Source organism: Lepidochelys kempii, chromosome 6, assembly GCF_965140285.1.
Source record: "Lepidochelys kempii isolate rLepKem1 chromosome 6, rLepKem1.hap1, whole genome shotgun sequence".
Taxonomy (NCBI): domain Eukaryota; kingdom Metazoa; phylum Chordata; order Testudines; family Cheloniidae; genus Lepidochelys; species Lepidochelys kempii.
The window spans coordinates 19,732,624-19,757,505 of NC_136385.1; the positions used below are offsets into that span (position 1 = coordinate 19,732,624).

Below are 24,882 nucleotides of genomic sequence, written 5' to 3' on the forward strand. Positions count from 1 at the left end.
AATATTTGGATCCTGGTTCTTATAAAACCAGCTAGTTCTATAACTGACTGAACTTTGTGGGAAAAACCTAGTTCATTAGATAGGAAAGGTAACTACTGGCAAAGGTAAACCCAGGTTTACACTTTAGGATCTTGTTTTGCATTACAACCAGTTGTTCCCATCACCTTCTCTCTTTCTTGGATAAATCTTTATTCTTTCTTAAATAAACCTACTTTTGTTTTTATTTTAAGTGTTCGCAAGTGCTGTGTGGACTACAGGAGCAGTGATTGAAGGAAACTCTGATAAACTGGGGTACACTACATCTTTGCATGTAAAGATTCTGGTACTTCTGTGAATAACCAGAATCAGGGGCTGGATATCACAGGAGAATGAATCAGCGATTCAGTGATTAGGGTGCCTCTCTTGTCAGCCTGGAAGGCAAAGCTGGGGCTGGCATAAGCCCAGAGGAGAGTGCTTGAGTGAGTGAAAGGCTGTTGGTGCCGGGGAGTTGACACCCCGCTACTACTAGTAAGACCCCCTCTTACTGTAGGCAGTGGGGTAATGAAGTGACAGTCCCCAAGAAACTTCAGAGTGTAAAAGAGAGGGAAAAAATCTCCTCCCCTCCACCATCTTCACTGTGTCAAGCACTTTACCCAGAGGACACCTGTAAATACACAGAGGCGGCCAAATGTTACTTACTCCAGCGTCTGCAGTTTGCAGTTCGGGTGTTTCAGTCCCTCACACAGCAGCCGCACTCCAGCATCTCCCAGTTTATTATCAGGCAGTTTCAGCTCTGTCAGGCTCTGGCTGGTTTTGAGAATAGCGGTGAGAGCCCCGCAGTCAGTGTCTGTGAGATGACAACCCCCCAAGCTGCAGGAGAGAGAAACACAGAGAAGGGGGATCACCGTGTGAAGGGGGCTCGTCACAGATGTTCTGACAGGCGGCCCCGCCCACCAGCCCCTCTCCCTGACCAATCCACCTGAAGAATGAAGTAGAAACCCTGCTCCACCGCCTGTCCCAACCCCCACCCTATGCCAATGAGGAACCAGTGTTGGGTGTAATTTCCTGCCTAAGCCCCACCCCTTGCACATGACTCTTGACCAATCAGAACTGTCAATGACCCAGACACCCCCCCCATCCTTAAACCTCTGCCATTGACCAACAAGATTTAAGGTTCTGGGTAAGGTGTCCTCATAAGCACCGCCCCTCACTCTTTCCACTAACCAACCAGAAGTTAAGGGGCAGCTGTCTGGCCACCCTAACTCCCACCTACCCAGCTCTCAGCCAATCAGATTGGACTCAGCACTGATCAGCCCCACAATGGTGCAACCCAATCAGAGCAGGCTCCTCCCTGTTCACCGGGGCCAGGCTCAGAGCCAGCGGAGCTGGGAGATCCTGGCCCTCTGCGCCCCCGGCACTGGCTCTGCTGCTCCCCTGCAGGACACAGACGTCTCCTGTCTCTGCCCCTAGCTCTGAGCCTCAGGCCTGGGGTGGGAGGCAGCTGCGAGGCCCAGCACTGGCAGCATCACACCCACCTTCCTCTGAGACCAAGGATAAAAGACTGGGGGGATTGGAAGACAAAGAGGAGACCAGCCCCACAACCAGGGGGATCCCCAAAGTTTGGGGAAGAAGAGCCCCTGAGAGGAGGGTGACCATGTGACCCTGTTGGCAGGGCCTGTTCCAGAAACACTGGTGAGGTTATTACAATAGAAATTTTCCACTGGATTCTGTGTCCCTCCCTGCAGAATCTGGGTTCCTGGCAGAGCTGCCAGCCACCGGAGTGTGGAACTATGGCAGCAGCCTGGCTATGACCATGTGCATCTCAATGACCAGCCCCCAGCATGGCTGTCACATACTGCCACTCCTCCCTCCCTCCAGGGCTCACAGAGAACCCTCTGCACCCCCGACAGCTGCCAAATCTTGCACACATGTAGAGACACCCTACCCATCGCAACTGTCACCTGCATGGCCTCCTCCATCACTACAGTTGCCTTCAAAATATGGTCGCTCCGCCAAAAGGGGAGGGAAGTCCTAATGTTTGATAGAGAAAAAGAGCCCTGAATTTGTATTAGGGAGAGAAGCCCCCACTCCCTGTGGGACCCCCAAGTTCAGTCATCATGGTAGAGCCATGTGGGAAAGTATGGAGATACGCCCTAGCCTGGGGAGGTGGGGAGAGGGTGTTCCTGATGAAGCAACAGAGACAAGCTCCACAAAATGTAAAGGTAAGAAAGGAGGGAAGGCAAATGAGAAGCTGAGGAGAAAAAGGTGCCAAACTGGGGAGAGGACACATGACTCTTAAAGAAGGACCCAACTGAGATAAAAAAGAGAGACACCCCCCATATGAGGAGTGGTGTTGGGGGTAAGCTTTGGGAAGGACATAGCTGTGCCAACTGTAGTAGAGTTTGTTCTTTGCCCTGGGTGCTGATCAGAGTCCATTTTGGAGGCAGAGATTCTCTTTGGGAATTTGGTGCTGGGCTCAGATCTCTGGAAGAGGAGCCTCTGCTGTGTGACCCTCCCATTCCAAAGGAGGTGAATAAATGTAAATATGACAAGTTTCACTTAGAGTTTACCCAGACTCCCTGTCACTGATTTCTCCTCTGATCTGCAATGTGCTGGACGCCCGCCACCACTTGGCTGAGGGTAATGCTGGTGTCAGAACAGGACACTGGTGCGAGAAGAAGGAGCAACAGTACACACAGATAGACCCTGCCCTGAGGATCCTACAATCTAAACAGACCAGACAGGTGAATGGTAGGGAAAGGAAATATTATTATTCTCATTTTTCAAATGGAGAATTGAGATCCATAAGAGATTGAATGACTTGCCCAAGGTCACACAGAGTGTCTTGAGTTCAATCCAGCAATTGAATGACACAGCCATCCTTTCTCTTGCATAGAGCTGTGCTTAGCCCCTCATGTTTCTCAGTATCAGAAGGGCCCCCATTTTTTTAAACAACATGACCTCTTTTCCCTCCCTGTTTTTCTCATGGCTGAGGCTGAGGTAAGAGCTACTTACCAATCAGGTACTGAACATAAGGGCCTGACCTACTGATGAGGCTTCTCACTGTGATACCTATTGTGATTTGCTAAAGTGTGTTGGAAGAATTCAAAAAGATCTAACTACTGATCAGACCAGACCCAAGCAAACATTTGAAGAGCTGTTGGAAGGGAAAACAAAAATTCAAAATGGGTTTCTTAGAACTGAGGGACCTCAAGTGTGTGTGAGTATGGGGGTCGAGGGAGGGGGAAGGTTGGACTGACTCAGATGTTTTTGAAATGTCAGGTGCCATTTCCAGTATTTTAAAAATTTGCCATACATTTCATATCAAAATTACAAGAGCATTCATTGTTTTCATCTGGAATTTGGTAATAGGACGGCTTGCTAATATGTCATATTGTGATGTATGGTAAAGAGATGGCTGCATTAGGAGCTCCATGATTAAGTTTACTTGCAGATTTACACTTGGAGCAGGACTGAAAACTCTTTATTTTCACTAGATTACCAGCCCAGCCATAAAACAATGTTTAATTTTCACCAGAAGTGGAAGAAATCTTCTAAATATGATTGATAATGCAGCTATTTACTCAAAATAGTACTGTTTTTGAAAAGTGACCCAGGTGAAATACTGTATGCATTTTCCCATACTTTTTTTTCCTTTTGTTAAAGCAAAAGTCTGTAATCATACAACGTGAGCTTGTACCATATAATGCAAAAAAAAAGTCATCATTTGTAGATGGTACTGATGTGAGAACAGTTTTCTTTCTGCAATTTTTATGAAGCTATGCAAACAAGAAGACACCTACCCCCATTTATAAAATGTTTTTGTTATTATATCTTCAGCTCTGCGGCCATCAGGGATAACATGAGCCCCTCCTTCTCAGAATTCTGTCCCTTCGCAAAAGAGGTTTCCTAGAAACACAAGAGGAAATCGAAGCCTCCACTTACAACTCTGATCCTTAATCTTCTGTGCTGATGAAGGAGAGTAAGAGCACTTAGAACACCTACAAACAACTACTGTCACCACTGTTCCCTCTAATTTTCCCCACTCATATGTGGAATGAATCTTGTTATGTACACCAATATAGAGGAGATGTGATAAATCACCTCCATATTGGTGCACATAAAATTAATGGTGTGGGGCTGAGGGGTGCGGAGTATGTGTGGGAGGCTCAGGGTAGGGCAGAGGGTTGGGTTGTGGGGGGATGAGGAATCTGGCTGGGGGTGAGGGCTCTGGGGTGGGGCTGGAGCTGGGAATGATGGGTTTCGGGTGTGGGAGGGGGCTCAGGGCTGGGCAGAGGGTTGGGTTAGGTCAGCTCTTCAGCTGATTACATCTGCTGCCATATTGCATAAGAAGAGATGTGGTTTCTCAAGCATCCATCACCCATTCCATTTAAGGTTTTATAGATGAAAAAGGGACCTCTACGTTTTGCATAAAATCAGTAGGAAACCAGTGCAGACAATACAGCACAAATGTGTCAATGTACCACTTTATAAATAGGCATCTACAGTCTACCCTAGCTGAAGTTTCTGAATTGTCTTGTATGATCCCAAACAGAGCACACTGCAGTAATTCAATTTCAAGGTGATAAAGAGCTCCAGAATTGTGATTAGGTCTGCATCTGAAAGGAAAGGTTGGAATCTTCTTGACACGTGCAGATGGGGAAAAAATAAAACCCCACACTCTTGACCAGATACAGGGATCATCTTTGACACTGACAAATTAATACAAGGCTATTGGCAAATTAATGCAGGACCACTGTTAAAGCTCTTTAGTGGTATTTAAAATCAGAACTAAGGTAAAAAGCAATCTAGGATGTGCTTATTTACTGGCAGATGGAAATATATCCCCATGACTGCAAGCTGCTCTGCCCAATTTCTCTGCTCCATCTCTTCTCACCTTTTTAAACTTCCCCTTCTGTGATTTAGAAACCATAAAGCACACTGGGAAGTGGATCTCATACTCTTAAGATTTCCTAGAGGCTAGAAATATTGAAATATTATATATATACACCCCTTGGATTGTTTCCCTTTCAGTCCAAATGTTATAGGGAGAGTACAGCGTCTAAGGAAAACACTGTCATTTGGGGACAGATTTATATGATATTTTTGTATTTTATTTTTGGATTTAAATGAAGGGGAATGCACTTTGTATTCAGTATACACGTAAAACATTTGTTGTTTGAACACTTGACTGATGAACTGCTGCGGACATAGGTATGTGGTTCTGGGGGAATTAATAAACTATTGGCCAGTCAAGAGCCCCAAGTATCCTCATCTGAGAAATACTGTTCAAATTAAAAGCTGACCTGAAAAGAACCTAGCATTAAAATTAGTCTGCTAACGCTCCCTGGACTCAATAAGAGGTTCTCCTAATTAAATTCATTGGCTACAACACATTTCAACTTGGCTAACCTAGTTTGTTACATTTCAAGCCTAAACTTGTTGATTGCCAGTTTGTATCTATTTCTTCTTGGGTCAACACTGGCACTCAATTTAAATAACTCCTCTTCCTCCCTGGTATTTATCTCTCTGATGTATTTATAGAGAGCAATCATATCTCCCCTCAGCCTTCTTTTGGTTAGGCTACACAAGCCATGTTTCCTGAGTCTCCTCTCATAAGGTATGTTTTCAATTCCAAGGATCATCCTAGTAGCTCTTCTCTGCCCCTGTCCCAGATTGAATTCATCTTTCTTAAACCTGGGAAACCAGAATTGTACACAGTATTCCAGATGAGGTTTCACTAGTGCAGAATAGAGGGGAATAATCACTTCCCTCGATGTGCTGGCAATGCTCCTACTAATGCTACCCAATATGCCATTAGCCTTCTTGGCAATAAGGGCACACTGTTGACCCACATCCAGCTTCTTGCTCACTGTCATCCCCAGGTTCTTTTCTGCAGAACTGCTGCTTAGCCAGTCAGTCCCCAGCCTATAGCAGTGGATGGGATTCTTCCATCCTAAATGCAGGACTCTGCACTTGTCCTTGTTGAACCTTATCAGATTTCTTTTGGCCCAATCCTCCAATTTGTCTAGGTCACTCTGGACCCTATCCCTACCCTCCAGAGTATCTACCTCTCCCACAGCTTAGTGTCATCTGCAAACTTGCTGAGTGTGCAATCCATCCCATCATCCAGATCATGAATGAAGATGTTGATCAAAACCAGCCCCAGGAATGACCATTGTGGCACTCCACTTGACACTGGTTTCCAGCTAGACATGAGATGTTGATCACTACCCATTGCACCCGATGATCTAGCCAGCTTTCTATCCACCTTATAGTCCATTCATCCAATCCATACTTTTTTAACTTGCTGGAAAGAATACTTTTGTGTTGGTCAGTCATTTTTAAAATCAGTTCTGGAGCTACAATAGGAATGATCATGTTTCTCTAACCCAGAGAGTTTACTTTAATTTACCCACTAAAGTACCAACCAAAAACATGAGCATTTGCTTACAATTGTAAGTATGATAACTATCACTCAGCGATACGTAACTGCTGTTACACTTTGTGAACTAACATCCCCATAACTAAGAGGAAATGGTGGCTTCTTAGAGCCTGATACCAAGAGTCTAACAGGGCAAGTTAATTTTAAGACAGCATCTGTATAACAAGTAGTGCTGTATTATCACCATCATGGCAAATCCCAAATGGACATCGCCTCCTTGCAGATTGAGCAGCACCTATATCAATTGCTACCTGGGACTTAAGATGGTGTGGCTGGATTCTCAATCTACGTCCATTATTGGCATCCTTATTGTACCACCAGAGTTTTTGGCACCATGTGACCACCAATTTCTGCCAGGGTTTGCCAGCTGGGTCCCCTCCCTGTGCAGAAGCTCCTGGAGCTGACGAGCTGCAAACTGTGGCTGCGGGGAGAGGCGGCAGCAAACAGCTGGGAGCTACAGGGAGGGGCCATTGAGGGTAAGAGGGCAGGTCATGCCTGGGAGGAGCATGACTCAGGCTGTTGGGGGGATGAACCTTTAAATTTTTCCCACCTACTATCAGCAGGTACCAGTCTTCTCTATATAACTCTATGCACTGAAAGGAGATGCACTGATTGAAATTCTGGCCCCACTGTAGTCAAGGGGAGTTTTCTTAGTGACTTAATTGAAGCCAGGATTCCACCCACTATCTGCCTCAGCTCCCATCTCTCTGCTTCAGCTCTCACACCCGCATCACTGCCTTTCATACCTCTGAGATAACACATCTGCAGGCAACCAGGCACAACAAAGACATGAGCAAAAACAAGCAAACCAACACCAGTCTACAAAAGAATGTCATGAGCCTCAAGCATAAATTGATTTTTTTGTCAAAGCATTGCCACAGGATTAATAATTTTATGGGATATTAAAATGATCTTGCAATTTAATGTACTACTAGTTAAACACCAAACTGGTTAGACTGCACATGCTTGTAGAGAAGACATTGTACGCTTTGGACTTAGAAAGTTAAGGGATTTAATTTGAAAGTGCAAAGTATTATATTCATTAATTTGCCTGTCTAAAGACTACTCTTTGAAGTGAGTTTATGTTTTTATTAAAAATTGCTATGTTAAATAATTTCTTATATGGTGTATTTTAAATACCTGAAATAAGTACTTTCTTCAGTTTCATAGGACTTAACTAAGACTACAAATGCCCACTCATACACTGTTCGGGTTATCTATTGTAACAAAGTCAGGCAGGAAGGCTGCAAGAGAGTGCTAGAAGGCAGATACATTAGCCCCAGAATGTTAAAGGCCCTCTTCCCTACTAGCTGAGAAGGGGTTACCTCAGGTCAAGGAGGGACACCTGATTCCAATGAAGGCCTGCCCGAGGCCTTTAAAAACCCCTCCTCTGGGGAGAGAAAAGGGGGAAGAGAGAGACAAACTGCTGCCAGGCTAGTGGCAATAGGGAAATAAGCTTCTCCACAGTGGGAGGCTGGGCTCCTTCCCACAGGGGAAACTGCCAAACCTGAGACCTGATAGGGGAAGGACTGACTCCCCAGGGAAACCAAACAGGGTGACACCCTGCACCAGGGAGGAGGCAGCGAAAGGTAGCCCCCTGGGTTTTCTTTGTTTATGAGACTGTTTTCTTTTTGTTTGGCGGAGGATCAACCCTTAGGCCAATCTTCAGGCCTACCCTGAAAATACGACCAAGGGAGCACAGAAGGGGGAAGGCAAACCCTGCCATGAGTGGGGCTGATTATCCTAGGCTCACCATCGTCTGAGGGGGAAGCACTAAATCTGCCAAGATGAAGGAGATGCCTTGCCACATGTGATGTCAGGAGTGGGACAGACTTCATAGCAAACCGTCCCAGGGCAAGGTAAATCACCCTCACCTCCAAAATGGATGATGTAGTAAGGGCGCTGGTGAAGGCCACAGCAGCACAAGAGGCTACCAGGGTCCAGATGGCTGCCCAACAGGAGTTGGTACAGCTACAGCAGAAAAACAAATCAATTGCTGATGAGCCAGGCAGCCCAGGATCGAGCCACCCTGCAGGAGGTCATGAACCAGCTGAAGGCTCTGACCACTATGACGCATGGCCAGATGGGACACGATCCCTACGGACAAGCAGTTACCTAGAGACGATGACAGTGGATGATGATGTGGAGGTGTATTTTCTCTCCTTTGAGAGAAAGGCCCTATGTGAGGCTTGGACCTGAGACCAGTGGGACAGCATCCTCACTCCTTTCCTGTGTGGGAAGGCCCAGAAGGCCTAGTATGACATGGCAGGAGAAGCAGCTACCGATTACCCCCAATTGAAGGCTGAGATCCTAGTGAGGTCTGAGGTGACAACAGCTATAAGGGCCCAGAGATTCCATGAGTGGAGGTACCAGGATGGCAAAATGACCCCTCCTCCTATGATGAATTAATTGCCCTTGTGGAGAGACACTTAACAGCCAAAGACCTCTCTCAGACTACCAGGGAAGAGACATGCCAGGTCAAGAGGCCAGTCCCTGCCCCGAGGGCCTGGGTCTCTGAAACACCGGGCAGAACTATATTGGGGATGAAGGAGTCTGAAGAGCAACCTGAGGCCACAAATGGACTTGGAGACATGGGGAGAGAGGGTCGTGGGGTAAGGCCCACTAGCCCAAAGAATAGGGGGATACCTCAAGAAGGGTATAGCTGTTATGCTTGTGGGGAAGTAGGACATATAGCCATCCAGTGCCCTAATGTGGAGGAGCCCATGCAGTGGAATCTGGGGGATCATGAAGATCTTTGTGGCTTGATAAATCTTATGGGAGTTGCAATGGCCCTCCATAGATACACGTGATCAGTTAGGATGAATGACATACAAACCATTGTATTAGTGGACTCTGGAAGTGCCATCACACTAGTCTCAGGGAAACTAGTGGGGCAGGACCAGTCTCGGGCCAAGCACACCAGGATAACCTGTGTTCATGGTGCTGTCAATTGTTATCCGACCATCCCTGTACAAACTGAGGTCCAGGGGAATACCACAAGGGTGTTGGTGGGCGTGGTCCTGAAACTCCCATATCCGGTCCTTATATGACGAGACTTCTCAGGGTTTGGAAGCCTACTCCCCATAGATGAGTCAGAGGAGGATGGCGATCCCAGGATTGATACGATGGCTCCAGTAACTAGCCCCCTCCTGATCTTCTGTAAATTAGCCCAGGTCTCGTTTTCTACAACTGGGAAACCCCGGAAGACTAAGTGAGAAAGGACAACAGACAAGAGATTGGGAACCAAGATCTTGGCCCAGAACCAAAAGTATGTGCTTGCAGGGAAAAAATGAGGTCCAGTAGGCAGGGGAGCACACAAAGGGTCAACGAGCCAGACGCTGGACCCAGTTCCACAGAGACCAACCCTGACAGGGAAACAGAAGTAGGTTCCCTTGAATTTGGGCATATTGGACCCTCACTTGAGAATTTTTGGCAGGATCAGGCCAATGATCCACTATACAATAACATTAGAAAAGAGATAGTTGAGATGAAGGGGGTCCCGGTGGATGGGAAAACCAAAGGCCCAGGGCTGTATTTCATGATAAAAAGGGACCTATTATATAGAGTAGTCTGACTGCAAGAGCAAGAGGTGGAGCAGCTCTTGGAACCTCGACAGCATCAGAGGACAGTGTTGGACCTAGCTCAGTCATTTGTTTGGAGGACATATAGGGGTAGATTAAACCCTTGATCAAATCCTATGGAAGTTCTTTTGGCCCGGAGTTTATATGGAGATCCAACGATACTATGCCTCCTGGCCAGAATGCCAATTACATGGCCCCCAACTGCACTGGAGGGCCCCTTTAGTACCTCTCCCAATTATTGAAGTCCCATTCAAGAGGATAGCCATGGACCTGATAGGCCCACTGGAGAAGTCATCCCGGGCCATCAGAGTGTGCTCGTTGTTCTGGACTATGCCACCCAACACCCAGAAGCCATATCCCTACAAAACACAATGTCCAAGATGATACCTAAGGAATTAATCCAAATTTTCTCTAGGATGGGGATACCCAAAGAGTCTTGACGTATCAAGGAACCCCCTTCGTGTCAAAGTTGATAAAGGACTTGTGTGCAATGCTCCACATACAGGCCTTAAGAATGTCAGTATACCACCCCCAGACCGATGGCTTCATCAAACGTTTTAACAGCACACTGAAGAACATGATATGGAAAGTGGTGAGCCAGGATGGGAAAAATTGGGATACCTTGCTATCTTACCTGAAGTTTGCTACAAGGGACGTTCCCCAGACTTCAACCAGGTTCTCTCCTATTGAGCTGTTATATAGTCACCACCTGCATGGCATACTGGACATCACCAAGGAGGGCTGGGAAGAACAGCCCAACCAGGGAAGAAGCATCGTTGAGTGTGTGATGCAGATGAATGACAGAATAGCCCAAGTCACCCCCATAGCATGGGAACACATGGAGAAGGCACAAGAGGCCCAACAGACCTATTACAATTGCTGGGCGATGGCCGAAAAATTCCAGGTGGGAGACTGGGTAATGGTGCTGGTGCCCACAGCAGAGAGCAAGCTCCTGGCCAGATGAAGTAATAGAAGCCATTGGGGGGTCGACTATAAGGTTCGACAGCCTGATTTCCAGAAGCTGGAACAGATCTACCATGCCAACCTATTGAAATCCTGGCAGGACAGGGAAGTCCATCTGGTCACCCTAGAGATACCACCCCAAGAAAGCAAACCTCAGGGAAAGGTGGGAATATCCCCTGAATTGACCCCTGAACAATGAGCAGAAGCCATCAATATGATTGGACGGAACCATGATGTGTTCTTGGAGAAGCCAGGCAGAACCACAGAGGTTCATCACCATATCATCACAAATCCTCGAGTAAAGGTGCCTGTTAAGCCATACCAGATCCCAAAGGCAAAAACGGAGGAGATCAGGACCGAAGTTGGGAGAATGCTGGAGCTGGGAGTCATTGAGGAGTCCCATAGTCAGTGGTCCAGTTCAATTGTCTTGGTACCTAAGCCCGATGGCAACATGCGATTCTGCAATGACCTCTGAAAATTAAACAAGGTGTCCCAGTTTGATGCTTACCCCACAGCTCATATAGACAAGCTAATTGACCAGTTGGGAAAAGCATGATTTTTGTCCACCCTTGACCTGACCAAAGGTTATTGGCAAATCCCACTGACCAAAGAAGCCAAAGAGAAGACTGCCTTTTGGACACCAGAGGGATTGTACCAGTACACAGTCCTCCCTTTTGGTTTCCATGGGGTTCCCACAACCTTCCAGCAGCTCATGGATAAAACTGTTGCATCCACATGGCAAGTATGCGGCTGCTTACCTTGACGATGTTATCATACATAGCCCAGACTGGGAGACACATCTAGAAAAGTTGGAAGCAGTACTGGATACCCTGAAGAAGGAGGGTCTCACTGCGAATCCCTCCAAATGTGCAATAGGGCTAGCAGAAGCCAAATACCTCAGCTACATTGTGGGGAGGGGCATAGTGAAACCTCAGCTGAGCATGTTAGAGGCGATTCAAAGTTGTCCCTGACCGATCCAGAAGAAACAGGTCAGAGCATTCCTGAGGATAGTTGGGTACTACAGGCAATTCATTCCCCACTTTGCTACCAAAGCATACGCGTTAACGGATATGATAAGAGCCCGAGGCCCAGACATAGTAAAATGGACCAGTGCTACTGAAGAAGCTTTTGCAGATCTGAGGCCCACCCTCTACAGTAACCCAGTGCTAGTAGCCCCAGACTTTGAAAAGGAGTGTTTACTACAAACTGATGCCTCCAAGGTCGTGTTGGGGGCCATACTTTCTCAAATGGTAGGAGAGGAAGAACACCCAATCCTATTCCTTAATAGAAAACTCCTGCCCAGAGAACAAAAGTATGCTGTGGTAGAGAAGGAATGCCGTGCTGTTAAGTGGGCCATGGAAACCCTCCAATATTACCTACTCGGATGAAGGTTTACCCTCATCACTGACCATGTCCCCGTCAAATAGATGTACCAGAACAAAGAAAGAAATGCAAGGGTGACGAGATGGTTCATGTTGTTACAACCCTTCCATTTCAGGGTGCAGCACAGATCAGGGATCAGACATGGCAACACTGACCACCTGTCACGAGTACAATGTTTTTCAGCCCAAGCAGCCAAACCCTGTGGTGTTGAGAGTGTGTGTGTGTCTGTGGCGGGGGGAGGGAGATATATGACAAAGTCAGGATGGAAGGCTGAAAGAGGGTGCTCCTTTTGAACGCCAGGATGTGGGTGGGCGCTAGCTCGCCCACTGCTAAAAGCCCCTCCCCCAGCTTAGGGAGGAGTTACTGGACCCAAAACCCAAACAAGTTCAGGGGACAACAAAGGAAATCACGGGAACAGGTGTAGGGCTCAAAGGGCTAAAACAAGCGAACCAGAAGGGGACACCAAGCACAGAACCCCGGCAGCACCCATTGATCCTCAAAGGCATCGAGACAGCCAGCTGACACTGCCCAGAGGAACTCTGCCCAGATACGTGAGCGGATAAAAGAACGAAAGACGGCCCCACAGTCGCAGGGCCCCCCTCCACAGCCAACCTCCTCTCCCTTGTGTTACGAATGGCCACCTTGGTCATGGCCAGGAGGAAGTTGACGAGGTGGTCCCGCAACTTTGTGGGGCCTTGGATTGGGTGTGCGTAAATAAACAAGTGCGGGGGAAAGTGCAGCCAGAACCTCAATAAGAGGTTCTGGAGGAGCTGGAAGAGGGGCTGCAACCTGGTGCACTGAAGGTACACATGTGCCAGGGTCTCCCTCACGCCACAGAAGGGACAGGCTTCAGGGACAGAGGTGAACTGCACCAAGTATACACCCGTACAAGAGAGTGCTAGAAGGTAGTTACATTAGCTCCAGAATGTTAAAGGCCCTCTTCCCTACTAGCTGAGAAGGGGTTACCTCAGGTCAAGGAGGGACACCTGATTTCAATTAAGGCCTGTCTGAGGCCCTTAAACCCCCACCTTCTCTGGGGAGAGAAAAGGGCAAAGAGAGAAACAAGCAGCTGCTAGGCTAGAGTCAGAAGGGAAATAAGTTTCTCCACAGTGGGAGGCTGGGCTCCTTCCCATAGGGGAAACTGCCAAACCTGAGGCCTGCTGGGGGAGGAACTGACACCTCAGCGCAACGACCGGAGTGACACCCTGCACCAGGGAGAAGGCAGCGAAAGGTAGCCCCCTGGGTTTTCTTTGTTTATGAGACTGTTTCCTCTTCGTTTGGTGGAGGATCAAGCCTTGGGCCAACCTTCAGGCCTACCCTGAAAGTATGACCAAGGGAGCACAGAAGGGGGAAGGCAAACCCAGCCGTGAGTGAGGCTGATTACCCCAGGCCTGCCATGGCCACAGGGGGAAGCACTATTTCTGGCAAGATGAAGGAGGTGCCTTGCCACACTATAATAAACCAAACAGAATTCTCTGTCTGTTTAACAAAAGTCCTCTGGCCATTTATAGATGGTTTATGTTTTTATGGTTCCATAGTTAGGGTAGAATTGAGATTTGCACTTAAAGCACGGATTTGACCATTTTGTTATATACGAAAAATATGGTGCATCCTCCCCAAATTACAGCTCTTACTCTTTAAATACAGAATGAGTTTTTCAAGAAACTACAAGTAAATTAGTTAGTTTATTTAATTAAAATTATTTTTAAAATAGGCTCTTTAAGAAATTTGGCACCAGCCATCAGTATGGATGCACCATCGGGGCACCAAAACCATCTTAATTCTGCTCTGTAGTCACCAAAATCTAATGCATCTTTAAAAAGCAGTGTAATATGATCTGTGAAATGACACTGTGCACCCTGAAAAAAGAAAAGGAGTACTTGTGGCACCTTAGAGACAAGTCCTCCTTTTCTTTTTGCGAATACAGACTCACACGGCTGTTACTCTGAAACTGTGCACCCTGTATTCAATCCCTACACATGGTTGTAAGGTTGTAATAATCTTTGTACAAAATATGTCTTGTGAGGTATCTTTTGAAAACTAATAACACACTGGTCAATAATAATCTTGTGTGATGTATTTACATGGTTGGTATTAAGAGTTATGGACATATGCTGAAATGATGACTAAACTGTGTTCAAGCCAGGCACGTCCGGGGGAATTGGTAAACAGGTCTGCCTTAGACAAAGGAACGTGAATTTGATCCTTTGACCAGCCCAATCTTCAGGCAAAGAAAATGATGGAACATTTTTACATACCAAGTGAAAAAGGTACCAAACATCTATACCCAGCAGGAGACAGAAGCTTGTGGCTCAAGGAGACCCCCATGCACATTCTCCCCCCCCCCGTTTCTCCTCCTACCACACTGGGCTGGGGCTTCTGCCGTGCAGCACGGTGGTGGGATTAGGGACTTCTGCCCTGCAGGGAGGCAGGTCTAAGGGCTTTAGTCCCCTGTGGGGGCATCAGGGCAGAAACCCTCACAGACCAGTGTTGCAAGCGTTGCAACTTTTCTAGAAGCCACCACCTATCAGGCCTCCAACACCCCAGGCACACAGGTCTTCTCCAGCATCAGAGCTCATGCCGGACCACCACATTTCCCTACACTTCTCTGACTTGCAGAAGCACCGATGTGACACCATCATAGGACTCAACCACATTAGGCACACCATCAGGGGCTCATTCACCTGCACATCTACTAATGTGATATATGCCATCATGTGCCAGCAATGCCCCTCTGCCATGTACATTGGCCAAACTGGACAGTCTCTACATAAAAGAACAAATGGACACAAATCAGACATCAGGAATGGTAACATACAAAAGCCAGTAGGAGAACACTTCAATCTCCCTGGACATTCAATAACAGATTTAAAAGTAGCCATCCTTCAACAAAAAAAACTTCAAACACAGACTTCAAAGAGAAACTGCAGCACTACAATTCATTTGCAAACTTAACACCATTAATTTGGGCCTGAATAGGGACTGGGAGTGCCTGGCTCACTACAAAAGCAATTTTCCCTCTCATGGTATTGACCCCTCCTCATCAATTATTGGGAGTGGATCACATCCACCCTGATTGAATTGGCCCCGTTAGCACTGGTTCTGGTAAGGCAACTCCCTTTTCTTCATAGGCCAGTATATTTAAATCTGTATCTGTAATTTTCACTCCATGCATCTGAAGAAGTGGGTTTTTTACCTACGAAAGCTTATGCCCAAATACATCTGTTCGTCTTTAAGGTGCCACCAGACTACACATTGTTTTAGCACAGCTGAGTGTCTCTGGCAGAAATCCTGTGACTAACCTGCCTTCCTCCACTAGAGATTTGTTCTCTCCTCTTTCAGTTCCGTCATCTTCCTATCTAAACAACTCTACTTCGCTAACTTAAATGAATCACATGCCTGCAATCGAAGGCACCTATTTTTTGCCTTTGACTTCCCCTTCCCTCCCCCTTACTTGACCTCACTTTCCTTTGCACAGGATGACACTGACTTCTTCAAATAAATCATTAACAAAATCCCTCACCTCACACTGCCCTCCTACCGCTCTTCCCTCCCTCTTCTCAGCCACTGACACAGAAACTTCTTGTCTGCTGTTCTCCTCCAACCGCCGCAGTGACTCTGTTGTGATGTTCCCCTCTGGTGTTATGCGGATCGGTGATCTACTAGCCCTCTCCAATCCTAGACTCTGGAAGCCAGCCTTACCCTGCTCTGCTGTGAGAGCCCCCGCTCCTGGGCCGTTCAAGCACAGCCTCTGGCTCCCAGCTACTTGCAAGCAAATGACACTAGCCAATATCTCCGGTCCCAGACACAACCCTAGGAACCTCCATCTTGCAGTGTCCAGTTATGCCTGCTGGATGCTGCAAGCTTATATGAGTTCATCAATTTAACAAAGAAATTGATATGTACCAGGCTTGTTATCCCAAGGGGAGCCTCTGACACACTTCAAACCAAACACACTGCTTCAGGTAGAATAAACAAATTTATTAACTACAAAGATAGATCTTAAGTTGTTATAAGTCAAAGCATAACAAGTCAGATTTGGTCAAATGAAATAAAAGCAAAACACTTTCTAAGCTGACCTTAACACTTTCAATGTCCTTAAAAACTTAGATGCTTCTCACCACAGGCTGGCTGGTTACTTTTCAGCAGTTTCAGTCACTTGGTGATGGTGGTGTCTGCAGATGTAGGTGGAAGAGAGAGAGTGTGGCAAAATGTCTCTCCCTTTTATCATGTCCTTTCTTTCCTCTTGGCTTTGCCCCCTCCCACTTCAGAGTCAAGTGAGCATTACCTCATCGCAGTTCCAAACTGACCAAAGGAAGGGGGTGACTCGCTCGAGGATCTAACAGGTTCTTTTGTTGCTGCCTAAGACAGTGTCTGTTGTTCCTGTGAGGCTGGGCTGGGTTTGTCCCATCCATGCCCTGATGTGGTGTGAACTGCCTCTCTGTTCTTGGAGAGTTTTTGCATGGGCTTGCTTTAAGCCATGAGGATACATTTTCAGCTTCATAACTATATACATGAAATCATACTCTATAATCTTATTATAACATCACTATAACAACCATGCTCAGTGTATTATGAGTCTTCTGAAGACACCCAACATGACAAACTTTGCATTGGATACCACATAATCATTTTATAAAGATGAACATGGGGGTGTAGGGTGTTCCCTGGAGGTATGGACTATCACATCTGTGATGGGGTGTACCAACACTGCCCTTGGGACGCGAGGGTTAAAGAGCTGCTCAGGGACCCTCACCTCTGCTGGGTATGCTCTCAGTGGAGGGCACATTGAAAAGGGAGTGACTCAGCTCAGTCTGGGCTGACTGAGGAGGAGAGGAGTCAGGTGCAGCAGCCTCCTGCAGGGAAGCCGTCAGGACTGAGCCTCATAGCTGACGCACTGGAAGACCGTACACTGCAAGAGCTGGGTGATGACTCGCTGAGGCCAGTGGAAGTGACTCCAGAGATGGATCAGAGGGGAACACATGAGGGACCCCAAGTCCAACCCATGACAAAGTCTGAAGGACTGGAACCAGGGTAGGAAGTGACCCAGGGAGCGCATGTAGGGGTATCAGGCCCTGAACCCTGCACAAGGGCTACTGTTTCAAAGGGCCCTAGGTCAGAACCTGGTGGAGGAGGGTGGGCCTGTGTTCCCCTACCACCTGGTCCTTGCTAGTAGGTGAGGCTACTCTGAACTACAGCCACTAGGCAAAGCAGACTTTGGACTCTCACCAGTGGGTGACACCACCCTGAGCTCGAGCTGCTAGGCAAGGTGGCCTATGGACTCTTGCCAGTGGGTGACACTACCCCAAATTGTAACTACCAATGAAATTGACCCTTGGACTCTCACAGTTAGGCATTACACTGCGGAGTATCGCCATTAGGCAGTACTGCTGGCCTGGATCACACAGCCAACCCCGCAACACATGGTGGATAGCCTATACCTTGGGAGAGCACCCTGTAACCCCCGTAGTCCTCATTTACATATAATTGTGATATTGCATATAAAGCATTCTTTGTAAGGTATCATGGAAAAGGTTATGATCTAAGTTCCCTCTAAGCTGCAAGGCCACATGGCCATACAGCAGCCTATTAAGCATCATGTAGGTGCTCAGGGCTGCAGCGGGGAAAGATGCCTCTCCCTGCTGGCTCCACCCAAACCCCAGACCTTCCACGGCTGGGGGAGAGGCGCCTCTCCCTGCTGGCTCCACCCAAACCCCAGACCTACCGCGGCTGGGGGAGAGGCGCCTCTCCCTGCTGGCTCCACCCAAACCCCAGACCTACCGCGGCTGGGGGAGAGGCGCCTCTCCCTGCTGGCTCCACCCAAACCCCAGACCTACCGCGGCTGGAGGAGAGGCGCCTCTCCCTGCTGGCTCCACCCAAACCCCAGACCTACCGCGGCTGGAGGAGAGGCATCCCTCCCCCGGCCTCAACCCAGCCCTGGCCCAGACCTGCCATAGCATATGAAGTTATTAGATTATGTTGAACGGTTGTCAGTAAAACATGCTGTAAATTGAGGAATCAGCCAGATATTAGCTCCAGAGGCAACATCAAGGAAAGTAACCAATGCCCGGGCGGGTGTCAAACAACCATCAACAGTCATTGTCCAGCAAGGGAGCTACAATTCAAGGACTCACTTGCATAAGGCCACACCAAAGGAATTGCTCAACTTTGCTGATGACTCAGCAATGCCCACCAGACGTACCTGTGTTGTATTCTCTAAACACATGGACTAAGGGTATAAAACAGAACACGGGCCCACTGCTTGGCCTTTTCTCCGTCCCCCACCTATGCTGCAAGCAACAAGGACACTCAGAAGACTGAAGACTCTAACAGGAGGCTGGGTCAGGTTTCAAGGGTGAAACCTGTGTACTGTGAACTGCAATATCCACTGGGGTGAGAAAAACCACTTAATCTAGATGTTGCCCAGCCTAATAGGGTTGAAAGTTTAGATTGCGTGCTTATCTTTTATTTTATTTTGGTAACTAACTCAGGCAAAAAGTCAATCACTTATAATCACTTAAAATCTATCATTTGTACTCAAACTTCTTTTACCGTTATCTTCACCAGTGAGTTTGCCTGAAGTGTTGGTAAATCTGCTCAGGTTTGCAAAGGCTGGCGTATATCCATTTTCCATTGAGGAAGTGATGAACCAATTAATAAATATGCACTGCTCATCTTCAGCAGTGCAAGATGGTATATTCCTGAGGTACAGTGCTGGGAGCTGGGGGGATTCGGCTGGCAGCTTTCTCTGTGTGATTCATGAGTGGCTCTGGGAACATTCATGCAATGTAGCTGGGTGTGGGGCTCCACGTGTGGTTGTGCTGAGTGATCACAGCGCCTGGAGGGGGTTGCTGCTTGTCACTAGCAAAGCACTGTGAGAGACACCCTAGACTGCAGAGTTAAGGGGGCACAGCGGTCCCACAATCCCAGGCTGCACCCCAGGGATCCCATCACAGTGGAGAATGTGGGCATAGACCGGGTCCTGTTAGAAAGGCCAAGTGAGCGGGTTAAGGGGACTAAATGGCAAGGAAACCACGGACACAGGAAAGCAGTAGAAGTGGTTGTTGGAGAGCCAGCAGCAGCAGGTGGCCCAGCAGCATCAGGGCAGCTGCTACAACACATTGCGGCCCAACAGCAACAACCGAGGGCCCATCCACAAGAACAGCAGCAACAGCTGATGCAGGAGTTGGTGGCCTTGCAGCAGCTGCAGCAGCAAGAGTGTCTGATCCAACAGACGTCAGCACTACTACATCTGCAAGGGGAAACCAAAGCCGCCATGCCCGGGCTGGTGGCAGACAACCCCTCTGCCAGGCTGCCCGTACCAGTGCATGAAGATGGGCCCCGAGGCCTTCCTGGTCACCTTCAAGTGGGAGGCCACCACTGCATGCTGGCCACTAGAACACTGGGCTACCTTTGTGGCTCCCTAGTTAACCAGCCCTGCACAAGCCACATATCAGAACCTAGACCCTACGGAGGTGCTGGACTATGCCAAGAGGACGATGGCCATACTCAACCTCCTGGGAATCAGTCCAGAAATGTTCCAACAGAGGTTTCGTGAGGAGAAATCTCCCCTGAGTCAGATCCCATGTCCCAATTTCTGCGGGACCGCTGCTAGTGCCGGCTAAACCCAGAGAGACAGACTGGGGTCCAGATAGTGGAGGGGATTGTGATAGAGCAATTCACCCAAATTCTCCCAGCTGGAGGAAGGGACTGGCTGAAGCACCATAGGCTGTCGACCCTCCCCGAGGTGATGATGCTCATTGAGGATTACATGGCTGCCAAGGACCTGGCCCCTTTGGCTCTGAGACCAGGAAGCCGCGGGAATAAGGACCCAAATTCCAGCAGAGACCAGATGAGGTGAGAAGAACAGGGACCACTGACCTGACCAACCCTGCAAGAGGTATCCTCAGCCAGAGAGAAGATCATCAATATTGAGGCCCTACACAGAGGAGACCAAAAATCCTGAAAAGAAGGAGACACCGCATCCTAGAAAGAAGCATGCTGTCAGGGGTCCCGAAGGGCCAATGATCGAGTGCACACAGGAGGGGCATATCAGGTGAGAGTGACCGTTTATGAATTGTAGCTCTGTTGAGGCATGGGCCACAGGCCCCATGCTCAGAAGAGGGGCCTGCCCAATCTACTGCTCCAGTGTGGGTCAACGACACTCAGGTAATGGGCCTAGAGGACTCAGGTGCAGCCAGACTATTGTCTAGATCAGTCTGGTGGGATCCCCTGACACGGCTCGGGCCCCCATCTACCTCCAGTGCATCCACGGGGATGTACAGCCCTGCTCGGTAACCAAGGTACAGCTCAAAGTAAAAGGCCACGAGGAAACCTGCTGTGTCAGCCTTGTGACTACCCTTGCCTATCCTGTAATCCTGGGATGTGACTGGAGGTGGTTTCCTGAAACAATGCAGATCCTGTAGCAATGGAGCAGCAACCACCCCACAAAAACAAACCCAGGCCCAAAAGTAAGGGGGTTCATGGACTGAAAGGAGATGGAGGACTCAGGTGAGAGTCCCTCAGGGCAGGCAGAGCCACCAGTGTTGCGCCCCATAGAAGCGGAGGCATTAGACGAGACAGGCCAAGAATGCTTGATGAACAATAGGGACTTTGTGCAGGAGCAGAGAGAAGACCAGACCCTAAGTCATGCCTGGGACCAGATAGTTACCCCTGATGGGGAGTGGAGTGGGGATCTCGGACATCACAGGGACCCCACTTTGAAATCCACAAGAGACTGTAGCAGTAACAAAAGACCCCCAACCACAGAAGATGCTCCAACAGCTGTCAGTTCCCAAGATACTCTGGCAGGGGCTATGTATGACACCTCGTCCACTCAGTGCCATCTGCCAGATACTTAGGGAGAGAGAAGATGCTTCAAAGGGTAGCGGTCAGGTATTTTTGGCCAGGCATCAACAAGGTTTGTGTGCGATTTCTGTGCCTCAAGCCCTGGGTACCAGCTAACAGGGCCCAACGGGATGCCCAAGTAGTATTTGAGTGGGTAGGAATGGACCGGGTGGGACCCCTGAAGAAGAAGAGTGGGTCTGGGTTCCAGTATATACTGGTGATTGTAGACCAGGCCGTGCCATTGTGCACAATGAAGGCACCTGTTAGAATATAGGCTTGGCTGGCAGCCTGAGATAGAATTTTGTGTTTGACTTTTTGATACTCTTATATCTTATACTAATATGAAGAACAATGAAGAAGGACACTGTGTGTTGAATTTTCCACAACCAGGTGGGGCCTTTAATACAAATGGAAGAGATAAGGGATGGAGGAGTTAAAGTGTTACAGGGCATGCTGGAAGTGCAATATATAAGCACATAGTGAAAGACTCCCCCTGTGTTTAATTTGTATTGAAAGGTGCCAGAGCTCAACCCTGGCACAAATTAAGCACTGGCAGAGCGGCTCACCTTAGCAGTGCCGCTTAAAAAAAATAGCTGAACACAGAACTTTAGACTCTGTGCAGATGAAGGTCACTTATTTTAAAATTGTATTTTTAGTTATATTTGTAAAAGAACTTAAAATTTGTGTGAAAGTAAACACGGTTCCAAGACTGATACTAATCATAATGATGGAGTCAAATGTTAGTGAGTCATGCACATGATTGTGATCAGTAAACAGAATGCCAAAATAATTTGAAAAATAAATTCCCATTCTTAATAAAAGAGGGAAAAAAACGTAATCACATGTTAAAATTAAATAAATACATTCTTAGTGGAGTGAAAAACAGTTAACTAAAATAGAGTAGATAATGGCAGTAACACAGAATGTGTCTGTTAGACAATGTAAGCAGATTTTATTTGTCTCTAAAGAGACCTCTAAAGAGAGGGTACAAACTATCTAACTTGTACTTCTGATATCTGTGTTAAGGCTTCAAAACTGATACCTCAAGGTTTGGGATTGAGAATATTTTACTGTATTATCTAAATTTACATATAAACTTAAAATATGGATTTAATTGGTGTTTGCATTTTTTTTCCTTTCTTTATATAGGAATTAAATACCATGTTCCTGTCAGGTAATTCCTAGGTTGTTATCTGCAAAAAAAGAGTTTTCATATGCCTAAGTAGCCCCTGGAATCATGGTTAAATTTGTACCCTCCTCCACCAAAGTCAGAAATGGCCCCCTGTTCGTTGACTTGGGGCAGCTTTATCACCACAAAATCAGCATGGACACTACAGAGTCCCCCGTGGCCTAAGCCCATTCTGGACCTAGTAACAATCAATGGGTCCCACTTGCACTCTGGACCAGTGGCTGCAGAAACTGTTCCTCTCAAGGTTACTATCCAAGGGCATTGAAAGACCCTACAGTTCAATGCCATCCATTCCCCACACTCCCCTCTGATCCTGAGAATCCCATAGCTGGCCCTCCACAACCTCTTTCTCTGTTGGTGTGTACTAAACTCAACTTTCACTCAGAATTCAGCCAGCAGCTTAATGGCAGGAAGTTGGCAGTGGACAGTAGTTCCCTGGTGGTCACAAACCAGGGCATCTGGCCTGGCAGAGCCATCCACTAAACTGGTCCTCAACTTCCATTCAAATACAGTGACTACAATGATGTCTCTGGGGTAAAAATGCAGATGTCTTGCCCCACACAGGGACCGATTGCCCACTCAAGTTACAACCAGGGACAAACATTCCATTTGGGCATATAAACACCAGGCCTGACCGGGCCACACTGTGTACCTACCTTCAATAGACCCAAGTCAAGAACTTTATTTGTAAGTCCACCTGACCTGCTGGGAATTCATCCTCCTTGTTTAAAAAAAAAATGGAAGGCTACACCTGTGTGCGACTGTTGGGCCCTGAATCAGGTCACCATGAGAAACGGATACCCATTACCACTAATCCCCGAGCTAATGGGCCATGCGAGCACCGCTTGAGTATACACAAAACTAGATCTCCAGGGGATATACAACCTATTATGTGTTCGAGCTGGGGATGAATGGAAGACTGTCTTTCAAACTCATTAGGGTCACAACAAGTATCTCATGGTGCCCTTTGGTTTGAAAAATGCACCCAAAATGTTCCAACATTTTATTATTGACATACTCTGGGAGATTCTGGATCAATATGTGGTAGAACTCCTGGATAACATACTTTTTTTATAACAATACCGAACACCACACCATGCACATCTGTTCCATCTGGAAGAGGCTATGTGACCATGGCCTCTATGCTAAGCTAGAAAAATGTGCCTTGGATCAGTCCTTCATAGAATTCTTAAGGTTCATCCTACATCCCCCTGGTATCAAAATGGACCCACACAAGGTAAAGGGAGGCCTCAAGTGGGCAGCACAACGGAATGTTTGTGAACTACAACAATATTTGCTGGAGCTTATAAGCTTCTATTGGCTGTTCATCCTGAGGTTCTCGGAGCAGATCACCCCTTTTACTGCCCTGCGCTAGAAAAATACCAGGTTCCTCTGGTTTCCCGAGGCCCAACAGGCCTTTGAGCAAATAAAGCTCATGTTTATCACCACTCCCATATTGGTCCACCCTGACACCACACAAGCCTTCATCAGCAAGTGGATGCTTCCAAACTGGCAATTGGAGTGGTGGTATCCCAAAAGCACAGTCCTCAACAATTGCTACATCCATGTGCCTTTTACTCCTAGAAACTCACACCCACAGAGCAAAATTACAACATTTTAGACAAAGAATTCATGGCCATTAACATCGCCTTTGAAGAGTGGCATCACTATCTATAAGTGGCCTCATACCCCATCTAGGCATACACCATCATAAGAATCTAGAATATCTGCATAGGTCCAAAGTCCTCAATGTTATCTTAGGTAGGCCTCATTCTTTTTGTGCTTTGATTTCCTAATCTCTTATCATCCAGGAACCAAAAACAGCATGCTTGATCCTGTTCCAGAAGGGAGAATTTTATGCTGATCTGAAGGATTCTAATCCTAAAATCTCCTGCATCCTTAAACCTCATAACTTTCTGGGCATGGCCTCCTGACAAGACCTGCTCACTCTCATACAGCCCATGGAATCCCTCCTGATGAGCAGAACCCATAAGTAAGGAACTCCATGATGTCAAGACAGGGTACCTACATGAAAGGGCATATACATGTCTCCACCCTCCCCCAGCCTCCAAGGACAACAACTCTACAAGTATGTCATGACCCCCCACTGGCAGGACATTTTGGCCACTTTAAAACTCTGTGTCCAGTCTCTTGTTTCTTCTGGTAGCCTTGCGTGTGGGCCAGAGCACAGGCCTGTGGGTCTCTTGAAATGCATGGGCCCATTCCAAGGTACTGCACAATAAACCCTTCAGACTCCTGCAATCCCTCGAGACTTCATCCAGCCTCTGGACAGTTGTTGTCCTGGATTTTGGAGTAGAATATCCTGAGTCCAGTGGGGTCATGACCATTCTGACAGTAGTGGACCACCTCACAAAAGGTGGCACTCTTCATCACCTGCTCTGGCCCAACCTCCTCCTAGGAAATTGCCTGGCTCTGGGTGGATCAAATCATCCACCTCCATGTCCTCCTGGAGCACATCATCCATGACCACAGTG

General features: G+C 47.5%; 1 protein-coding gene across 1 annotated transcript in view; it reads right to left on the reverse strand.

Annotated features, from left to right (window-relative positions):
- The window catches only part of LOC140912510 (NACHT, LRR and PYD domains-containing protein 12), a 181,261-nt gene that overhangs the window by 140,794 nt on the left and 15,585 nt on the right, over positions 1–24,882 (reverse strand). The window contains exon 4 of the mRNA XM_073346997.1: positions 679–849. Coding sequence (XP_073203098.1) covers positions 679–849 — 171 coding nt within the window. The remainder of the gene's footprint in view (positions 1–678; positions 850–24,882) is intronic.